The sequence below is a fragment of the Brachyistius frenatus genome, unplaced genomic scaffold, assembly GCF_029030835.1.
Source record: "Brachyistius frenatus isolate BFR_SWC_R1_liver_20210118 unplaced genomic scaffold, ASM2903083v1 Contig_386, whole genome shotgun sequence".
Classification (NCBI taxonomy): Eukaryota; Metazoa; Chordata; class Actinopteri; family Embiotocidae; genus Brachyistius; species Brachyistius frenatus.
The window spans coordinates 157,501-178,548 of NW_027210985.1; the positions used below are offsets into that span (position 1 = coordinate 157,501).

The window sequence follows — 21,048 nt, forward strand, 5'->3', positions numbered from 1 at the left end:
CTCGCTGTGAAACATTTGATAAATAGAAAGATATTGCTTAGTTTAGTTTAAAAGAGATAATCCCAACAACTGGTGTGATGATTGTTGTTACAGTATTGGCTCGCTGCTGATAGTCAAATTAAATTTTGCGTCTCTCCAGGAGTGACATCCCCATAAATTGCGTGTTTAGTGTAACTAGCCCACCGGGAGCGAGCTGGTGAACTCGCCTGTTCTCACACGCTGGCTTCTGACTGTTAAGTATGTTTTGTCTGATTTGGATGCAGTACAGCCTCGTAATGGAGACAGATAGTTTCTTTTCCTCGAGCGTTTTCCCTGTGTATCTTTGATGGATATGTCCTGTCGACACACACACGCCTTCACATACAGTCGTCTCTACGAGCTACATATGAAGGGGCCGTTATGGCGCTGCTCCCTCTTATACTGTGGCTGCACTGGACTTATATGGATCACGTTTAGCCTCCAGGCAGCATGCTGGGTTAGAGGTCAAATGTTCAGGTCAATAGCCAACTGCCCTCTCATTGTATTGCTATGTCAGCTACATAACAACATGTGTTGTTGTTGTTTTTTCCTCGATATTAGATGGTATTTGAATGCTGTTAATATCATTATCAGCAGGCAGCCACGAGCTCCTGGCCACAGAAAATACTAAAACCCTCCGTCAGCCATATTCAACCATCTCATCATCGCTCATATAGATTCGTATATGTGTGTGTTTTATGTGTGACTGTATTTATGTGTCCGTGGTAATGACTCCATAACAGAACATGCTGTTGACGGTTTAGTTATTGCTGGGTCAGCCATGTTGTTGTGGCTGTAGGGTGACCTTTGACCCTTTGGAAAGCTCTCCACAGCAGCCTCCCGAGTCGTTACGTTCACACGGATCTTCTTTACCTGTGAGCCGGTCCCTCTCCACCTCCCTCCATTACTAATCAATTAGACGCCGGAGTAATTAGATTGTATCTGATGGGCCCAAAACAGCCTTGTGTGTGTGTGTGTGTGTGTGTGTGTGTGTGTGTGTGTGTGTGTGTGTGTGTGTGTGTGTGTGTGTGTGTGTGTGTGTGTGTGTGTGTGTGTGTGTCAGGGTGATTAGTGGGCTAGGTAATGATCTAGAGGCGCCATACCAAATTAACAATGCAACCTCTTTAATGAGCCCCTATTAGCCCTGCACCCAGGTTTTACCACCCACTCTCAAACACACACACACACACACACACACACACACACACACACACACACACACACACACACACACACACACACACACACACACACACACACACACACACACACACACACACACACACACCCCATCCTGCTGCCACCTCGCTTGAAGTATTGAGAAACAGTTGATCCTGCTAAGACCTGCACTGACGATGCCAGATGTTGTTCTCGCACCGAAAGCGTTAGCTGCTGTTACATGCACACCTCTCAGATTCAGATTGAAATAGTTTAGGTTGAAGATTTCAGGTTCAACTTGATTTATCTAGCAAACAAATCACAACACAGGTTATTTCAAAGCATTTTAATTCACAACACAACAGAACTTTACAACAATATACAGAGGAACCCAACAATTCAACAATTCCCACGTTATCTAGGAGGAAAAAAAAACCTTTAAGAGAGAAAAACCTCTGACAAAAGGAAGGAAAAACTCCCTTTTAACAGGAAGAAACCTCGGACAGAACCAGGCTCAGAAGGGGGTGGAGCATATGCCACGTCTGTATTACTGCAGTATTATAACTCTTACTTTGGTCTTATTTTATCATCATCATCTGCTGCTGCCTTTATTCAAGTATGTTTAATTGGCAAAGCTCACCCATCTCCAAGGAACCAGTGACATCTTATGTTACGATTTTGTAGATGATTACCAGCATCAAAGAATACTTTGATTATTAAAAGTCTGAACTATCGATGGTTTTCTGTACTCCTCAGTATGTCATTGTTCCTCTCCCTATCACATCGCTTCTTCTTTTCTCTTCTAATTTCTCCGATTACAATATTGTTTCATTTGCGTTCTATCTTCCTCACTCGTTTCAACACCTGCCAGTAGAATCACATTCATAATTTTTCTACATTTGCTCTCCTCTTTCTATTCATCTCATTTCTTCCAGAGTTCATCTGTCCCTTCTTCTATTTACTCTCCTCCGCCATCAATATCTCGTCCCCTCTCGTCCCCTCTCTCTTTCTGCCCCTCTGTCCTGTTCTGTCATTCTGATTATCAGTCCTCTTATCCCTCGCTCTGCTGTCAGGACACTATCTCTCTCTTTCTCAAATTAACATTTTAATTACAGGCCCTGCTTAACCCGGGAAAGTCAATACCTCTTTCCACCTTTCCTCTCTCTCTCTCTCTCTCCCTCTCTCTCTCTCTCAAACCCTGTTAATGCTCCACTTTTCTGGGTCTTTCTCTTATAGCCCCCTCACACACTACACACACACACACACACACACACACACACACACACACACACACACACACACACACACACACACACACACACACACACACACACACACACACACACACACACACACACACACACACACACACACACATTTCCTCCCATTGATCTGCTCTTCTTAACATCCACAACATCCAGACAAACCTCTGCCATTTGGCGCCCTAAAAGAGTAGATTGAGTCATTATTTTACCATCCAGGAAGGAGAAAGGAGGTGATGTTGGGATAAGAGCGAGTATTTTAAAACATGATGTACGAGTCCCACCTGAACCCCTTACCAGTATTAGAAAATATAAAACCAGAAACCAAAACAAAGCCTTCTTATTTTCTTTTATTCTCCTTCTCCACGCTGCGTTCATTAAGTTGTTCCAATTAATATTTGGTCATTAACAATGGATCACGTCGTTGTGTGATGTGAACGGCATTGCCAACATTGATAAACCTTCAGACAATTATCCTACTCTGTATTTCCCCTCAGCTCTACAGAGCGTTTTGTCGCCTTGCAGCTAATCGTTTTGGTTTTTGTTTGTTTAATCCTCACGCTCTCACCGACCTCGTTTCCAGCAGCGTTTGCCGAACTTGTTATAAAATGTCAGTAGTTTGGTTGCCAACAAACTGTAGCGCGCATTTTAACTGCATAAATAAATGAAAATAAGAAAAAAAAAACAAAGAATGAATGCCTTTTTCATTCTTTACTTTTATGTGACTATTGGGAGATGCTCTCTTGAGGGGCAGTGTCGCAAATTTTCCAGTTGGTCGCCATTAAACATCTGCACTCAAAAAAAGCAATACAGCTAAACTGGAAATCGACAAAATCAATACACGTGAATCACTAGAACAGTTTGCTCTCTGAATATATCTCAATAAAAAAATGGTGACCTCACACAAGAACAACACATCAGCCTTTAATGAAACTTGGAACCAATTTCTATCTTTTCACCATTTCTAACACAACACAGCAGCAAAGACCGGTTTGTTATTCAATTAAAAAACTAGAGTTACTGCCACGCAGTTGTATGCATCCACCAACCGGTCAAGGCGCAATTGACATCCGTATTTGTCCCGACTCCTATGATATATGTAATGAAACCTTATGTGTTCACATGCTCGGCCAATAAACCTAAATCAGATAGAACACAAAATTGAATCTATGACAGTAGACAATGCTTCCAATGTTCTAAAACGTGAACGTGTCACACACAGAAGAGCTTTAAAATCACTAGTTAAAGGCGGATACCCAAAATTTTTGTCACCTATTTGGTATTCAATTAAAGGTGATGAATGTAATAGAGTTGAGCAAACAGGGACCTTGACTTTTAATCACCAGTTCATCCTTGAGGCCAAGTGAACATTTGTGCCAAATTTGAAGAAATTCCATCAACAAATTATGGAAATATTGCATCCATTAAAGTAGGACATAAGTCAACGGACAAACAAACCAAAAACATGTCTCTGGCTCTGGTTATCAACAGCTTACAGAAACAACGAGGTACATGGATAAGATTTATGTGGCTTCTCTTCCACTTTTACACTCTCACAACTTCTAACAATTATGTTCATACAGAAGCTGGGTGGTTTTTTGTTTTATATTTCAACATTTTTGTAATTAAAGCAGTACTGTATATAATATGCAAGTAAACTCTGCCACCGTTGAAACACACAAAAAAGAGTTTAAAAAAACACAACCTGTCCACGGTCTGTAATAAATCCATTAGTCTATGGTGGCAGTGACTGAATCTCCAAAGCATCCAGGCCGGTCCTAATAATGTGTGGGATCAGCATGTTGGCAGCTCTCGGCTTACCGCTTCCCTCTGATCTCACCTGATGTGTTTATGCATGGACGTGTGTGATTAAGTCCCGCTCAGTCCCCCAGAGACCCCGTTGATATTGCATCTGACCACACACACACACACACACACACACACACACACACACACACACACACACACACACACACACACACACACACACACACACACACACACACACACACAACAGCCAACAACTGACATAACTTATTCTGCGTATATGAGTCCACATTGTTGCATGTCTCTCTTCATTCCTGTTTGCGCCTTAAAATGAATCAGTCAGTTCTGAATGATTTAAGATTTATACTTGTCAACCCAACAGATTTCATGACACCAAAAACAAAGTCCCCAAAAAAGTCAGAGTCCCCCAGAGGATGCTTGTAAATATTACTGATGAACTCCTGGCCACCCATCCTTCAAGTCAAAAATAAATTTTCACCAGAATGCCTAAATCATTATGAATCCAGGATCCAACAAATACATGTTTGTAAATCCCAAATTAAACGTTCATTATTTGACAGCAACCAAATTCATAAATTAATTCATGTCAAAGTTTTCGTTTGGATCTGTGATCAGCTGTTGGGTGAAAAGACAGAAATAGTTCAACTTTTAGTCTCCAATCTGTTGAACTGCAAAAACCCAGTTTTCTTGCAGCTGTAGAGCGATGTTACAGAGTGATGTGTAAAACAGTCTTTGGAGAAGTTCAGGCCACAGGTTGGAGAAAACACAAGTTTCAGTTGACACTTTACAGTTAACATGAGTTCACATGAACATCTTCTGATACTGTGAAGAAGGATATTTTAATCAGAGAGAGCAACAGGCAAAACTAACCAGGAAGGTTAAAAGCATTAATGGGAGAATTGTTAGTTAATAAATCTCTGTAGATTTCTAACTAAGAACCGGATCTGAATGGAACCGGTCATCAGAACCCATCTTTGATCTAAGTGACCACCTTTCTCTGTTGGCAGGTTTGGCTCCATCTCCTTCCACCTCAACAGCACCAGCCACACAAAAGAAACCTCCACCTAAAAGGCCTGCAGCTCCTCCTCCTCCTCCTCCTCCCTCTTCCTCCTCCTCCTCCTCCTCCTCCTCCAGACGGCTGAAGCGACTTATAGAGGAGGAGCAGGATCCAACATCTGCAGTTGCCACGCTGCGCTTCCTCAGACAGAAGATCCCTCCGCCCATAGAGTCCAGGTGACCAAGTCCTCTTAACCTCTTCATAAACACTTCTACCATCTTTAATTCTCCCTGGGTTCATCTTCCTTCACTTCCTTTTTCCTCTTCTTACCCTCTTTCTCCCATGTTTTCACCTCCCTACTTCTGCAGGATACACCCACACTCATCATCACTCATCAGCTTTTCATTTCCTTTTCCAGCCCACTTCACTTCTCATACTTCTCAAACACCAGAAAATTCAGTTCAATATGATGCGACAATTGGCCTACAACATCGAAATACTTTTTTGATTTGAATAAAAATCACATTTTACAAGGACACTTAAAATTAATTATGAGCTACATTGCTCAGGCTCGTTCGTCCAGCCTCAGGATGGCTCGTCAGATACGGTGCTGGGAAACACCGGCGCACACCGAGCACCCGCACTTTCACCATTTCTCTTCAATATCGACATCTCGAACTTCAGTTTCAACTTTGGAACGGGCCTCCACCAGAAAAGTCTCTAATGACTCCGCCATCATGGGCTGCATCAGTAAGGACCAGTAGGAAGAGTGCAGAGAGGTGGAAGGGAGCTTCATCAGATGGTCTGGGAAGATCCAGCTTCAGCTCAACGCTGGCAAGACCAGTGGACTTCAGTCCCCCAACACCTAGTACCATCTACAGGGAGGCAATAATGATGGTGGACTCATACAGGTTCTTTGTATTGCACAAAACCAATAAACTGAACTGGACAGGCAACAATGAGGCCTTCTATTGCTTCTATTGGAAGCACACTGTTCTTTCTTAAGAGGCTCCAGTCCCTAAATGTGTGCAGCAGATTACTGCATGATTACAGTCTGTGATAGCTGGCACACTATTCTATCTGAGCAAGTCTGGACTAACGCTGGACAGTCTGGACCAATCATGGAGCGGGCACAACGCATCGTAGAGGACACGGGAGGGGTGGGCCCACGATGCGTTGTGAGTAGCACAGGCGTATTCCTCCAAATGCAAGATGGAGCTCTTCCTATCTTCCTTTGAGCCGACAGCCATTAGGCCATCTTATTATTATGAGGCCACATTATATTGCATTCTATTGCATTTTGTTTCCCATCTTTCTTTTGTTTTTTTCAAGCCTTTCTATCTTCTATCTTTATATCAGCAGCTCCTCAGGCGCGAGTTCGTCTCAGTCCAGTTCAGACCAGAAAGGCGTTGAAGCTCCAGTGGTTCCATTCGGTTTGGACCTGTATTACTGGGGCCAAGAGCAGCCCAACGCTGGCAAGATCATCAAGTAACACAACACACACACACACACACACACACACACACACACACACACACACACACACACACACACACACACACACACACACACACACACACACACACGTTATCACCAGTCCACACAAAGACAGACATACACACGACCCTAGAGTTCATGGACGTGTTCCTGTATGTCACTAGTGACTGTTTTTTTTTTTTTTAAACCAGAATTAAACGGAAGGATGACATTAGTATAACTATTTAATTATAACTATACTATTTATTATTCAATATAATTAATAGTTATATTATTATAACTCTCGACTTTATTTAGTTGATTTGAAATAAAACAATTTCCTTCTTCCTGTACTACTGTCAGATTGCTCCCAACATCATTTTGCAAAATGTTTAATCAGGCTGAGTTTTCTAACCACTTGTTTGATTTTTGCATTGAATTCCAGGTCAGCAATTATTAACCGCATTGAACAGTCTCAGATGTTTGTTTTTTTAAGTCTCCGTGTAACCTGTATCCTTTTTCTCTCCTCCCTGCAGGTCGACCTCGCAGCATCAGTTCTGGGTTCCCATAGACGTGGAGGAGGAGGTGGAGAACCAGGAGCTGCTGGCAGAGAGCAGGAGTAGATACATCTCCTTCCCTGGCAGCTTCACCCCCGTCACCCATTTCTGTAGAGCTCCACTGGGGGATGGAAAGCTGTGTCAGAGACAGGACCGCCTCAAGGTAATGGAACAAACTCAAGGCCTCTCCTAAAATGACACATTTACTGCAGGTGTGTTTGTGGTTCTACGTGCTGAGTGGTCAAGCTGGGACTATGTCTCCACCAGTGTCCTTTCCATGGCCAAATCATTCCACGAGACCAGGAGGGTCGACCCTGCCGGCAGGAGGACCGAGTGAGGGAGGAGCAGCAGGAGAGGGCGAAGAGAGAGCAGCATCCTGGTTAGATGTGAAACTCACAAACACTAACACACACACACACACACACACACACACACACACACACACACACACACACACACACACACACACACACACACACACACACACACACACACACACACACACACACACACACACACACACACACACACACACACACTCCTTAAACATTCCTGAGCTTAAACAAACCGAGCAGTCATTTTCCTCAGAGTGCTGTGTTGTAAAATCCCTGTGTTGTGTCACAGTAGCGAATGTGAAGATTTGTAACTAAAGTCCATTTTCTACTTTTGCGATCGCTTCGAGCTGCATCTCATTGTCTTCGGAGGTGGATCATTTTAGGTCCAAAAAAGTAGCTAAAGTTCCAGTTACTAGTATTTCGTAGGATTTAACTCAGTCTTTTTCAAGACGACTATTCTTTACCTGAGCAAAAGTGGGTCCAGTGAACGAGGTTGTTAGTGACTTTATGAGCTAGTTGGTGAGTTAATTTGTTAATTGGTGGGTTTGTTAGTGAGTCAATTTGTTAATTGGTGAGTTTGTTAGTGAGCTAATTAGTTAGTTGTGGGTTTGTTAGTGAGTTAATTTGTTAATTGGTGAGTTTGTTGGTGAGTTAATTAGTTAACTGGTGGGTTTGTTAGTGAGTTAATTAGTTAACTTGTGAGTTTGTTAGTGAGTTAATTTGTTAGTTGGTGTGTCTGTTTGTGAGTTAATTTGTCAATTGGTGGGTTTGTTGGTGAGTTAATTTGTCAATTGGTGGGTTTGTTAGTGAGTTAATTTGTTAACTGGTGGGTTTGTTAGTGAGTTAATTTGTTAATTGGTGGGTTTGTTAGTGAGTTAATTTGTTAACTGGTGAGTTTGTTTGTGAGTTAATTAGTTAATTGATTAGTTTGTTTGTGAGTTACTTAGTTAGTTGGTGGGTTTGTTAGTGAGTTAATCTGTTAACAGTTGGGTTTGTTTGTGAGTTAATTTGTTAATTGGTGAGTTAAGTAATTGGTGGGTTTGTTCGTGAGTTGATTTGTTATTTGATGGGTTTGTTAGAGTTAATTTGTTCACTGGTGGGTTTGTTAGTGAGTTAATGTGTTAATTGGTGAGTTTGTAAGAGTTAATTTGTTAACTGAGTGACCTTTTTTTAGTAAAAGTAAAAAAAAATTAGTATCGTTCATCTACCTTGGAAAATGCAGATGAAAGATGTGGGACAGTTGGTAAAAGCCTTAGTCAGTTTTGTTCTTTTTCAACTGCCGTTGGTTGATTTTTAGGAACAGTGTCAGTGTAAACTGGACTGGACGTGGTGTAGTGGTCTTCCAACATGGAGTAAATGCTTCAGATCAGTCTGTGAATGACTGGCTCAGACGGACAGATGAGGCTTGATGATGTCTTTTCCTCTAATGCACCAATAGTAATATAAATCACAGCTCAGTGTGCTGTCTAGACACTGAGCTGAGGACAAACCGTTTGTAAGAGAAAATAACAGAGCAGGTCAGCTGTGTGGTCGTCAGCTTCACACAGGATCTTTGTTCAACTGTGTGTGGTTTTGTTGTTAAGTGTGTGTGCGTGTGTGCGCGCGAGACCAAGAGAGTCACCAGTCTGCAGGATGTCCAGCAGCTGCCTGCAGTGTCTTGTTAACCACCAGCCCCGTGTGTGTGTGTGTGTGTGTGTGTGTGTGTGTGTGTGTGTGTGTGTGTGTGTGTGTGTGTGTGTGTGTGTGTGTGTGTGTGTGTGTGTGTGTGTGTGTGTGTGTGCGTGCGTGCCTGTGTGTGCGCGTGTGTGTGTGTGTGTGTGTGTGTGTGTGTGTGTGTGTGTGTGCGTGACCATGGAATGCAGCCCAGTGAGATGTGAAATAGCATCTTTTGTTACCAACTACACTATCGATCCACGAGTCAATCACACACACAACACACACAAATCAATCTCACAGTGGGGGGGCAGTGGCCTGAATGAGTTGATGGACCATTGGCCTCAGCTCCCTCTGCCCATTCAGTCAAACATTCACACACACACACACACACACACACACACACACACACACACACACACACACACACACACACACACACACACACACACACACACACACACACACACACACACACACACACAGGCATTTACAGTGGGGTTAAACAGCCAGGGAGGGACATTGTGAAGGTCTGCTGAGACCACTTCCATGTTGGCAGCTATACAACCAACATGGCTGGAACTTAATAGTCTCTTGCTGAATTATCATATTGCATTGATGACCACAGTTGCACATTATAACCACAACTACACTTGTGTTAACTGTACAACTCCCAACCAACTAAAACTCGAATTGATTATAACTGAATTTTGTCACATTTTGTAAATAAATGTGCAAAGTCATTTATGGTAAAGTGATAGTTGATAATAGATCATATTTTAACCTCCTTATCTCCTCCACAAACACCAGTGACAAAGATGATTGTCCAGGACTTCATTCTTTCCCTGACAAAGTCTGACATGTTCAGTTTTGTAAATATATGAAAATGTTGTCAATAAATCAAAACTCAACTTGCAGATAAGTGCTGCAACTAACAGTTATTTGATTCATTATTTTGTCTATAAAATAATTAAATCATAATCTTGATATGCTGTTATTCGAATGGTCCAGCACTCAGAAATACAGAGTTTACTATCTTTAGTATATGACAAACAAAAATCTAAAACCATCAATTTGTCAGATTTAAGGGGCGAAACCAGCAGATACTTATGATAAATAGTGAATCCATTATTAGAACACCATACTGGCTCAAATTGACATTGAACTCCTTCATTTGTTCACACTCTGTTGTGTTTTAGATTTTATTTTGAATGGATACAATTTCTGGTTGTTCCTTTTTTTTTTTTTTGGTAACTATCGACAATCAATAATTTCTCATTTGCAGAAGTATTTAGGCTCATTAGCATTATTTATCTATAAGATGTGTCCAGAACTTGACTGGAGTCCACATGACAAACTGATTGATTGGACATGCGGTAGTTTAAAAAGACACAACTGTGTACATTAAGATCCCACAATTGACAGTTCACGTCAGGACAAAATCTAAACCATGAAGTCCAAGAACTCTTTGCAGACCTGTATGTGAATATGTATTGTAAATTGTCTCTGAAAAAGTGTCGACTATACGATTGTGAAATTGAAGTTTGGAACCACCGGGACTGGCGGGACGTTGTTGGCGGACACTGTCAACTTGTTGTCATGAGTTGAAAATGAATTATTTTCTGTCATTGTTGTCACAGTGAAATTATGTCTGCCTTTATTGTTAAAGTTTATTCTGTTATTTTTACAGTATACACTTTGAATCAGTTTACATTTTAAAGGGATTTTGGCGCAGTAATTATGGCAAACTACCAGGAGAAATGGGGGTTCACCAGGTACCTCACAAAGTGCACTAAGCTGAGTTGGTGGGTGGGAAGCTGGCGTCGAGCGCTCGTGTGGCTTTCATTGGTCATAAACCTTCCTGATGAAGCTTCTTACTGACAGATGAAAAGAAGCAGGTGGTGACATCCATGAGAGGAAGCTCACAGCCAACTGCACCTCCACGAGAGTAGAGCGGGAACCAACAGATACTAGGACTGGAGTGCATCGGAGATTGGCCAATAAAAATGAATAGAAAAAGGGGAATATGAAACAAGTGAAATAGTTTAGTAGTAGCTCGAAACTAATTCTACCATTTAACATTTTTATACACTAAGAAGTGAAGAAAACAGAAAGATTGTTGCTGTCTTTATTCTGTCATTTAAATCATTGATTTAATGATCGATTGGTGACACACTTTTTTTTAATATCTGGCACTTGCATTGTTTTTATATTTCTTTTTATTTGATTATAAGATGGACTGCATGTTGTTAGGGTGGTAATCAGACAGCTCTGTTAACAGAATCCAAGATCTGAGTCGCAGACAGAGAAACAGGAGAATGCACAGCTACAGTTACGGGCCGTTTACATCCGGCATAACTGATTGAATTAAGAGCCTCAGGCTGCGATACCTTCTAAAATCTTTAAACTCATTAAATGTGAAAATGTAAATTTCTGAACATTATCTCTGTCAAGTTTTCAGGTAAACCAAAAAAATGTATAATTACTTTCTGTGCATGTACACCTGTCTACTTGTGATGTGAAGAAGGCCACAGACACACATCTAAAACAGCCTAAGTCATTAAGAGACGGCTACAAGTACAGCTAAAGCCAAAGAGCTATATCAAGAGGAAGCTAGCTGCTGAGATTACCCCGGGCTCGCATTGGCTAAAACTAAACATGAGTTTAGTTGTTGATTTTCATGACCTGTAAATTCAAAATATACATTTTGATTACCTGACATTTTGGTTATTTGGTTTGTTATTTCTCCTATTTAGGACTAAATCACTTCATGAGCTCGGCAAGTTCCAGCAGGTTTTCAGATCCCGTTGTCCACTTCTGTCTAATATTAATGAGCGTTTTCATCGTCCAAAGTGTTTCGAATCCAACCCTCGCACACAGACTGCCAACGTACGAGTCCAGTGAGCGGACCGAGTGACTGACAGGGGCGTTGATGCTGCGCTCCGCCGTGCTCGTCTGGATTCATTCTCTCCCTCACACACAGACAAGCCGTGTCACTGTGCTTAGTGGTGCGTGGCTGAGAGACGTCTGAACCCACCAAAGACCCCAGAAAGCCTCGCTGTAGGTGTGTGTGTGTGTGTGTGTGTGGGGCCTGGCCCCTGCCCTCACACACACACACACACACACACACACACACACACACACACACACACACACACACACACACACACACACACACACACACACACACACACACACACACACAGACCCAGCTGGAAGGGCTAAGAGGCGTTGACAGAGAAAAGAGCCCTGCTGCAACACTGATTAAATTCAGACTGTCTTTCTCTCTTCACCTTCTCTTCTTTTATTTCGTTCTGTCTTTCCTTTCTTTATATTTCTGCGTTATTTAAATTTGTTTTTATTCTCTTTCACTTCTTCTGTCTACGCTTTATTTTTTATCTTCCCAAACTCCCAACAACAAAGTAACAGAGGACACACACCTTTGGCACACACACACACACACACACACACACACACACACACACACACACACACACACACACACACACACACACACACACACACACACACACACACACACACACACACACGCATATACGTACACATCAAATGTAAATGCAGCTGCTCCTCTTTCAGCAGTAATGATTCTCTTAAATACACCAGCTGCTTTTCAATTACCGCTCTTCTGTGTGTGTGTGTGTGTGTGTGTGTGTGTGTGTGTGTGTGTGTGTGTGTGTGTGTGTGTGTGTGTGTGTGTGTGTGTGTGTGTGTGTGTGTGTGTGTGTGTGTGTGTGTGTGTGTGTGTGTGTGTGTGTGAGAGTGCGAGTGCGAGTGCAAGTTTGTCTGTGTCTATATGTGTGTGTTTGTGTAATGAGGGATAGTTGAAGGTCCAGTCAGACCCGGGGTCAGACTGGCTGATTAATAACCACACACACACACACACACACACACACACACACACACACACACACACACACACACACACACACACACACACACACACACACACACACACACACACTGAGGTGGGGTCAGTGTTTTGACAGAGCAGAGAGCCCGGCTTCAATCCCTTCACAATCACAGTGTAATTACTTTGCATTACTGCAGGTTTATCTCTAATTCGGCCGCAGTACGTCATTAACTAGAAGTGTCTCTTCGTTTAGACCGTCATTACTCTGCATTACAGGCGCTTTTACTTTATCAGCCAGAATTATGACATTACACTTTTCATTAGCACCAGAACTGGATCCAAATGAGCCTTGAGGAAACACTGTTTACCGCTCATTGTCTTTAAAAGAGAGGCAGTGTGAGCTCATTTATGTTATCAGCTGTAATTACTTCATTACACTTCTCAGTCAAATTAGTTTTTGTTCAGGTTTTAGGGTGTAATAACAGTAGACGGAGCTCTTCATTACATGTAGATGATGTAAACTTCAACAGACATTACTGGCTGTGTTTTTAGAGAGAAGTGGGTACCTTAGATTTAATAATCCAAATTGTTTTAAAAACATAATATAGTATCAGCTGCAGTAACGGTGGCTTTGACTCGGTTCTGTCACTGTATTATCTTGTTCTTCGGTCAAGTATAAGTTGACAGTTAATTTTAACTTCTGATTTTGGTTCATTTTGGTCTTTGGACACAAATGTTTTTACATTTAGTCCTCTGAAAAATATTAGTTTCAGTTTAGTCTTAAGCAACAGATATTTCTGTCTATTTTTATTAGTGAATTTGAGTCTCATTTTCATGCAGTTGTCAAACTATTTGATGTGACGAGCAGCTAAAATGTTAGATAACGCCGATGCAGTGTAATAATCCTGCACTCGTTCCAGCTGATAGCTCATGAACGCAGAAGACTGTCGCATGAAAATGACATTTGTTAAAGTCATACTGTTTTCTTTAAAATGTCGGCATGCTGGCCGCCGCGTTGTTGTCATTTGTGTCCCGCTATTTTGTTGCTCTTTCTCGTTTTCCTTTCACAGTGTCTGTAGATGAATTTAGACCATAAAATATATTTTTACTTCAGAGACTACTGTCCCTACCGATTACTATCCCTTTAGCTGATATTTTAAGGTGAGGCAGAGTTGTATAGAAATGGAAGATAAGGCTCATTTAAGATTTATTCTACAGGACACATGGACCCTTTCAAACCCTCAGTTCAGTTCAATATAATTTCATTTTACTTGTATAGCACCAAATCAAACCACAGGTCATCTCAGGGCACTTTCCTTTCAATAGAATAATTCCTACATGAGCAATAGCTAGAAGGAAAAACTCTCTTTTAACAGGAAGAAAACCTCCGGCAGAACCAAGGCTCACCGACCTTGTGGACCAACAAGCCTTGTTCACTGCCTGTCGGTCTAGCTTTTTAAAATTGCAATAGGTTTTGTCAAACTTTCATTTTCAAAGGTGTTTTTTGTTGTGAGAAAATCTTCGTTCGTGTTCTCCCCGTTTCAGACTGGCGCGACGCAGAGCTGATGCGAGATATCGAGGCAGCGACAGGAGAGGACCTGGGTTCTGATCGGGTTAGGGGTAAGAAAGGGAAAGGCAAGAAGAAGAAATACCCCAACCTCAGTGATCTGAAGCAGAGAACCAACACGTCCCGCTCCAGGCTGGAGAAGAAAGTCTTCAACAAGTATGTATGGAAACGATATCAATCTATATAGAAGCGATACCACTCTCTGAAAGTCCCTTCAGATGGGTTATATTTTGAGTGCAATAGCTTAGGACATCTAGTGGCTGCAACATTACAGATACCAATACCAAAACAGTTCAATGCAAACACGTCAGACACAAGGATGGAGGGGTTCAAAGCTAGAGACAAAGTTCAACACATCGAACTCTGAGGAAACAGTTGGTGCCATAATATGAAATCCTTTTAGCTTCGTTAGCTTCAACCTCTACAGCATACATGGCCATATTAGCAACTGTAATAATAATCATGGTACATGACCCATTCCCATTCTTCCTTCTGATACCTCACGTCTTTTTGCCTGTATCCACTTTTGTCTTCTCAAAGTTTCAGTTTTTTCAGTCAGGCAGCCGATAAAAACGGGTCTACTTGGTAGAGCATCTCACCACACAGCAGCTTTTAGGATGAGAGAAGTGATAAGAAGCTTCCCCCCTGCAATACAAAAGCATGATGTTCAGTTAAGCCTGAAATTTCAAATAACTTTGGCCACAACAAAACATACAATTACTGTATGTTTATCTTAATATTTGACACCATTTGTATAAAATATAAAAACACCTCTCTGTTTCCCCATATCTCATCTCTACTGTCTCTATCATAAAAGGCATGAATGCCAAAATATACAGTTTTAAGAAAAGATAGAAACCCCTAAACTGGGATGACTTGAAAGACAAATAAGCATTGTTGTTTTAAAGATTATTCTTTGTAGTGGTAGATTTTTATACTTTTATATTTGTATCTTTTGAGAAAACTTATCGAGTCATCTTTTCTTACCCTGCTGGTATTTTTCTTGAAAGGAGCAAATTTTGACAGTTAACAGAATATTTTGTTTTGGTCCTTGTCAGGGCATTTTTCAATGTAGACAAAAAAATACCAACAATGAATTCCTTTCAACTTTAACAAATGCAGAAATAGCTGTTTGAATTGAATGATTTGTTTCGTGTTTCAACTTATAATGTGACAAATGAAAATCAGATTTGCCGAATAAAACAACTAAAAGTCTGGAAATATGGGTTGTAAATCGGCCACGGCTTGGTTGTTATTGAAGTTTCTTTGTAATCCCCCCCCTCCCTCCCCCATTACTCCCCCCTCCTGCCCCCAGGAGCAGCATGAGCAGAGTGGCTCAGGTGTTGAATAAAGCTGACAAGAGAAAACATGACAAGTTCTCCAACCAGTTCAACTACGCTCTCAACTGACCTTCAGCGACATGTCTTTGTCTTCAACTGAAGGGAGAGGGACTTTGTGCTCCTCTCAATAAACTTAAAGGATGATTCCGGTGTATTTCACACTGCCGTTTTTTCCCTTTAATGTGTCTCTTTGGGTCTTTACTCTAAACTCTGTTGTACATGTTTGGGGAAAGCAGCTCGACGCAGTGGTGAACTACCAACCGGACCATTATGAGGACAATGGTCGGCCAGATTTATTAGAAGCAAAGCAGAGAGACGAGCAGCTAAATGAAATGTAAGATGACACACAGAGGATGGCAGCAGAGCGTACTAAAAAATGAAGTCTTTAAAGACTCAGAATCCGTTTTTTTGGAAAGCTACTGGGAGCGTGCGCTTTTCCCTCCACGATACACTGTTTGGCGTCATGCCTCACTTAAGCTGATCTGTATAACGGAGTTGGAGAGCACAAAGTTAGAATGGCACATAAAGCCGCCATCTTGTTAATGAAAAAAAAAACTTTTTTTTTTTAAATTTATTTATTTGATTCACACGTGGAAATGTGTTAATCACATTAACATGACTGAAATAATATTTGAAACAGTTTGTTTGAACACCATGAAGCAGCTGGAAGGATGTTCTTTGTGTCTGTTTTAAGGAGAGCTGTTTGGTGATGTGATCATTAATCTAAGGAGGAGTGGTTTCTACCTCTACACACCTGCATCTGCAGCTTTTCATGTATTTAATAATCAAGTACTAGAAAATGAAAACAACATTTCTTTTGGTGTCATTTATTGGTCAAATTGTTAAGCTTAATATTGCCTGTGTGTCTTCCAAATGTAGTTTTCTTTCTCTATTGTATTGTTATTGGGGGGAAGTCAGGGTGGTTGTGTGTGTGTGTGTGTGTGTGTGTGTGTGTGTGTGTGTGTGTGTGTGTGTGTGTGTGTGTGTGTGTGTGTGTGTGTGTGTGTGTGTGTGTGTGTGTGTGTGTGTGTGTGTGTGTGTAGGGGGGGAGTTCTTGATAATTTGTGGGTTAAATGATTTTTACCAGAAACTACAAGAAAACAGTAAATCTTTTTCAACAGCTCGTTTGTTTTGTGTCTTTGTCTCGTCATTCAGCACAAAGATCTGCTGCACAGTCTGGACTGGGGGGAGTTAAAACAATTTAGCGAAGGCACTTGGAAATACCTTTATATTTTCATTTGAATCTGGTAAAACTCAAAAATAAAAGTTTTGTTTTCCATTGAAGCAAATTAAAAGGAGTGTAAAGTAGAGTCCTGACACATATTTTGGTTTCACACTAATGGCACATTAATATCATTGAAAATAACTTAATGACAAAAAAAACCATATATTTCAGAAACTTAAGAAAATATCAGCCCTCTTTTTCTTATTTGAACTGTGTTGCTATATTAACCAATACATGTAAAGGAGTCATTAATATTGATATTAACGTCGGCAGTAATGACGCCTGGTTACGCCAATCGGAGTTCACTAAAGTTAATGTTGAATCGGTGTGCAACTTTGCAAAAACAATGTCGGACTCCGTAGTTTTCTCTGGACCCCTTCCTAACCGGACCAGTGATGACATGTTTAGCTGTACATCTTCACTTCACCGCTGGTTGTCGAGGTGATGTCCCGCTAACAATGTGGGCTTCATTGACAATTGGAATACTTTGTGGGGAAAACCTGGTCTGATCCGGAGAGACGGCATCCATCCTACTTTGGATGGTGCAGCTCTTCTTTCTAGAAATATGGTCATGACTCTTAACAGCCCTAAAACCTGACATCAAGGGTTGAGGCCAGGATGCAGAGTTACAGTTCCTTCAGCTCTCAGCAGTAATGACTTAGTAACTTCCTGTTAAGAGGGAGGTTTTTCTTCCCTCTGTTGGAGGTTTTTCTCCCTGAAAAAATAGTTTTTTCTCTCCTAGCTTATGTGGGAATTGTTGAATTGTTGGATTTCTCTATAATATTGTAAAGTCTTGCTGTAAGGACTTTAATGTGTTAAGTGCCATGAAATAACCTGTGTTGTGATTTGGTGCTATATAAATAAAATTGAATTGAATTGAATCTGGTTATTTAAAATTGCATTTGGTTTAATACAAATAAAAATTAAAGAAATTATTCAGAAGAGGCCAAGCTCCAAAACCCCATGGTTCAACATTTCTTATTATTTAACCCATGACTCCTTTTCAAAAGACCGCGCTGCATAGCTGCAGACCAGTCGGAGCGCCACGCTGAACCAGCCCACAGCTGAAAGAGACCTGCGATGAGCGTTAGAACTGGAGGACTGGTGCAAATGAAGATTTTTTTTTATTATTATTTATTTATTTTTACATCATGTAGACAGCTGAGTGCCTGTGTGTCATTATACCTGGAGAAGAGATGGCAGCAGGATTCACTGTGGGGTGAGGGGCGAACTGGGCGAGGCTGCGTGAAGCTCTGGGACACCCTGTTTCATGGCATCAATGTGCACATCAGTAGAGGGTGTCATGTTTTGGCTCATTATTTTATACATTTAACTCTCTTGTTGGACTGTAACTGTTGATGCATTAACGTGTGCATCACATGATGATGCAGGCAGTAATGGTGGGGCTCATTTGAATTACAGCCGACTGATGGGTAGGTATGGTGGGTAAATGTACTTGGTTACTTTGCACCACTGGTCCACAGTGAACTGCTGAAGGTGTTCACACGTCAATGTCAGCCCTTTAATGGTTTCAGTTCCAGTGACTGGACAGAAATCATCTGATGGCAGACTGAGGGTGGAGTGAACCACAAGAAGCGTGTCTTACTTACCTCAGTGTTGACTGTAGTCAGATCTCTCCGTTGATGTCATCCAGTGGAAGAAGGTTTTAAACTACACACAAAACTTCAGTGGTTTTATTTTGGGCCAGCCGATAACCTAAACTCCTCTTCAACTAAATTCACCATGTAATTTAAAAGAACATAGACTCTGTGTAGGTCACTCTGAGCTTCTCTGTCAGATACAAATATTAAGACATACCCACTCAGAAGGTGGGCCAGCTGGTGGAGTAGGCAGAACTCCTGAATGTAAAGGGAATGCTAGCTTAAGTCTTTGGTCTGAGTCTATCAATAAAAGTAACTCCTAAATCTTAAAGTTAAGAGAGCGGACTAAGACGTGCTCACAGTTATTAAAATCCTGCAGATAATTCTCCTGTGCATGCAGACCTACAGCAATAATAAACTTTTAAAAGCAATATTTGTTGATGTTGGCAAATTCATAAAGATTCACAAACAAGTAAAAAAAAAAAATCCAACAATTGCGGATTTGATGGTTTGCACAACTCTTTAAATATTTCAGCTGTTTTTCAGTATTATTATTAAAAAAAACAAAAAAAAAACAGCACAACATCAACTGGATTCTCATTTATATCTAAGCAGCTTGTTGAAAATCTCTCAGGAACTTGAGCTTTTTCCACAACAGATTCTACTGACTTACATTTGAAACCAGGTACTTTTCTCCATTTTCTTTTCCCTCCACATATAGTACCCCCTCAAAGCCGCGTTGTTACTAGTGACGTCGCTTGAAACTACCTTGACATCCCCTTCAATATGACACAAACACACTATTTAGATCCTTCTTGTCTGCAACTAAACAGAGGAACATCTACACCTCTTCAACTGTCCTGGGTGGTTTTGCGGGTTGCTGTTAATCAAACAGTCCGGTGAATCAAGAAATTGCAGTAGCTGGAGTTACTTGCCTTGTTAACAACAGTGCTTTTGTACAATGATGCAGTGATTGTGCTAATTGTTTTCTGACCAATCAGTAGTGTGCAGTGATTTTATGTCACATTTCAGTATTGGCTTAGTTCGCTTGGAACCTCAACAGAGGTGATACCAAACACAGTACCTGGTACCAGGTTCTCTCCACAATGTTTTCCCTCTGGAAAACCAAAACAAGCAAAGAGAGTCGAGGCAGGCTTTTACCGGCAGTGGAAAAGGGACTTTGGGAACAGAAATTCATGCCATTAACCAAATCTCAAGAGGGGAAATATATTATATTAGCCATGACTGTTTGACTGGCATTTATTTTAGGTTAAAATAAGTGCCATATTTAACTTAGAGGATCTTTGTCTGCTTGGTTACTCAAATAAAAAAAAAAAATTACAATCAGTTGGGAGGCATGAAATGAACTGCGGTATTCTGTGTTCCATCAACCCATCCATCCACCCCGACTTCCTCCCTTCACCAGCTTTGTGGCTCAACTGTCACATCATTTCCTCCTTTGCTTGTCATACTGCAGCCAGTAGAAGAGAAGGTACTGTCACAATGAAATGTAACTGGGTTGTAACCAGAGACTGTATGTAAAGATTGCAGCCCCCCCTCTCCATCTTGGAAATGGGCGCTGCCATTGTGTGCTGCCAAAGTCATTTGCAAGTCTGTGCAGTAGTGACTAGGGGGAAGTAGACACGGAGTCGAAGTCCTGCCGACCCTTCGAGACCACTGGCTGGTTGCACTATCGCCCATAGAGCCACCCGACCACAACACCGTTAGTGGCTAACATGAGCCAAACTAAAAATCCAAGTCCACCTTAAATTGATGTCTCCCAAACATGGTTTCTGCCATATTAAGTGCCTCATTCCATTGGTGGTTCATGTATTCACTTTTATAATGAGTTAGTTTTTGATGTATTATTTGAAGCTACATAAGACGAATGAAGACCATTCAAACTCTACATAGAAAGAAGCCAGCCAGCCCAAACCTTTGTTCTTGATGGCGTTATGCACTGAGCTACTGCACCACTCTGGGTTTCAGATCGCTTTCATTCAAAAAGGTCACCGGGCTACTTTTCTGTGTTTAATTGTAATTCTTTTAATATCAAAGGACGATACCATGTTGAGCTGAGGAATCAGTACATCCAAGAATTTTAGGGAAACTGTCAACAAATTCAATAAATAACAGAAATTAAAACAATCACAGCTGGAGTTACACAGTACTGACAATAGATCAAGCCATTCCTTAAGTC

The 21,048-nt window shown here is 41.2% G+C and overlaps 1 protein-coding gene across 6 annotated transcripts in view; it reads left to right on the forward strand.

Moving 5' to 3' along the window:
• The window catches only part of uvssa (UV-stimulated scaffold protein A), a 42,486-nt gene extending 25,341 nt beyond the window's left edge, over nt 1-17,145 (forward strand). For 5 of the 6 annotated variants that reach the window (XM_069724631.1, XM_069724635.1, XM_069724633.1 and 2 more), the window contains exons 10-15: nt 5,234-5,459; nt 6,583-6,711; nt 7,236-7,419; nt 7,524-7,635; nt 14,661-14,838; nt 15,998-17,145. In XM_069724631.1, the coding sequence (XP_069580732.1) occupies nt 5,234-5,459; nt 6,583-6,711; nt 7,236-7,419; nt 7,524-7,635; nt 14,661-14,838; nt 15,998-16,091 (923 nt within the window). In that variant the 3' untranslated portion in view covers nt 16,092-17,145. The remainder of the gene's footprint in view (nt 1-5,233; nt 5,460-6,582; nt 6,712-7,235; nt 7,420-7,523; nt 7,636-14,660; nt 14,839-15,997) is intronic. The other variant, XM_069724632.1, reaches the window with a different exon arrangement.
• Nucleotides 17,146-21,048: the final 3,903 nt, after the last annotated feature.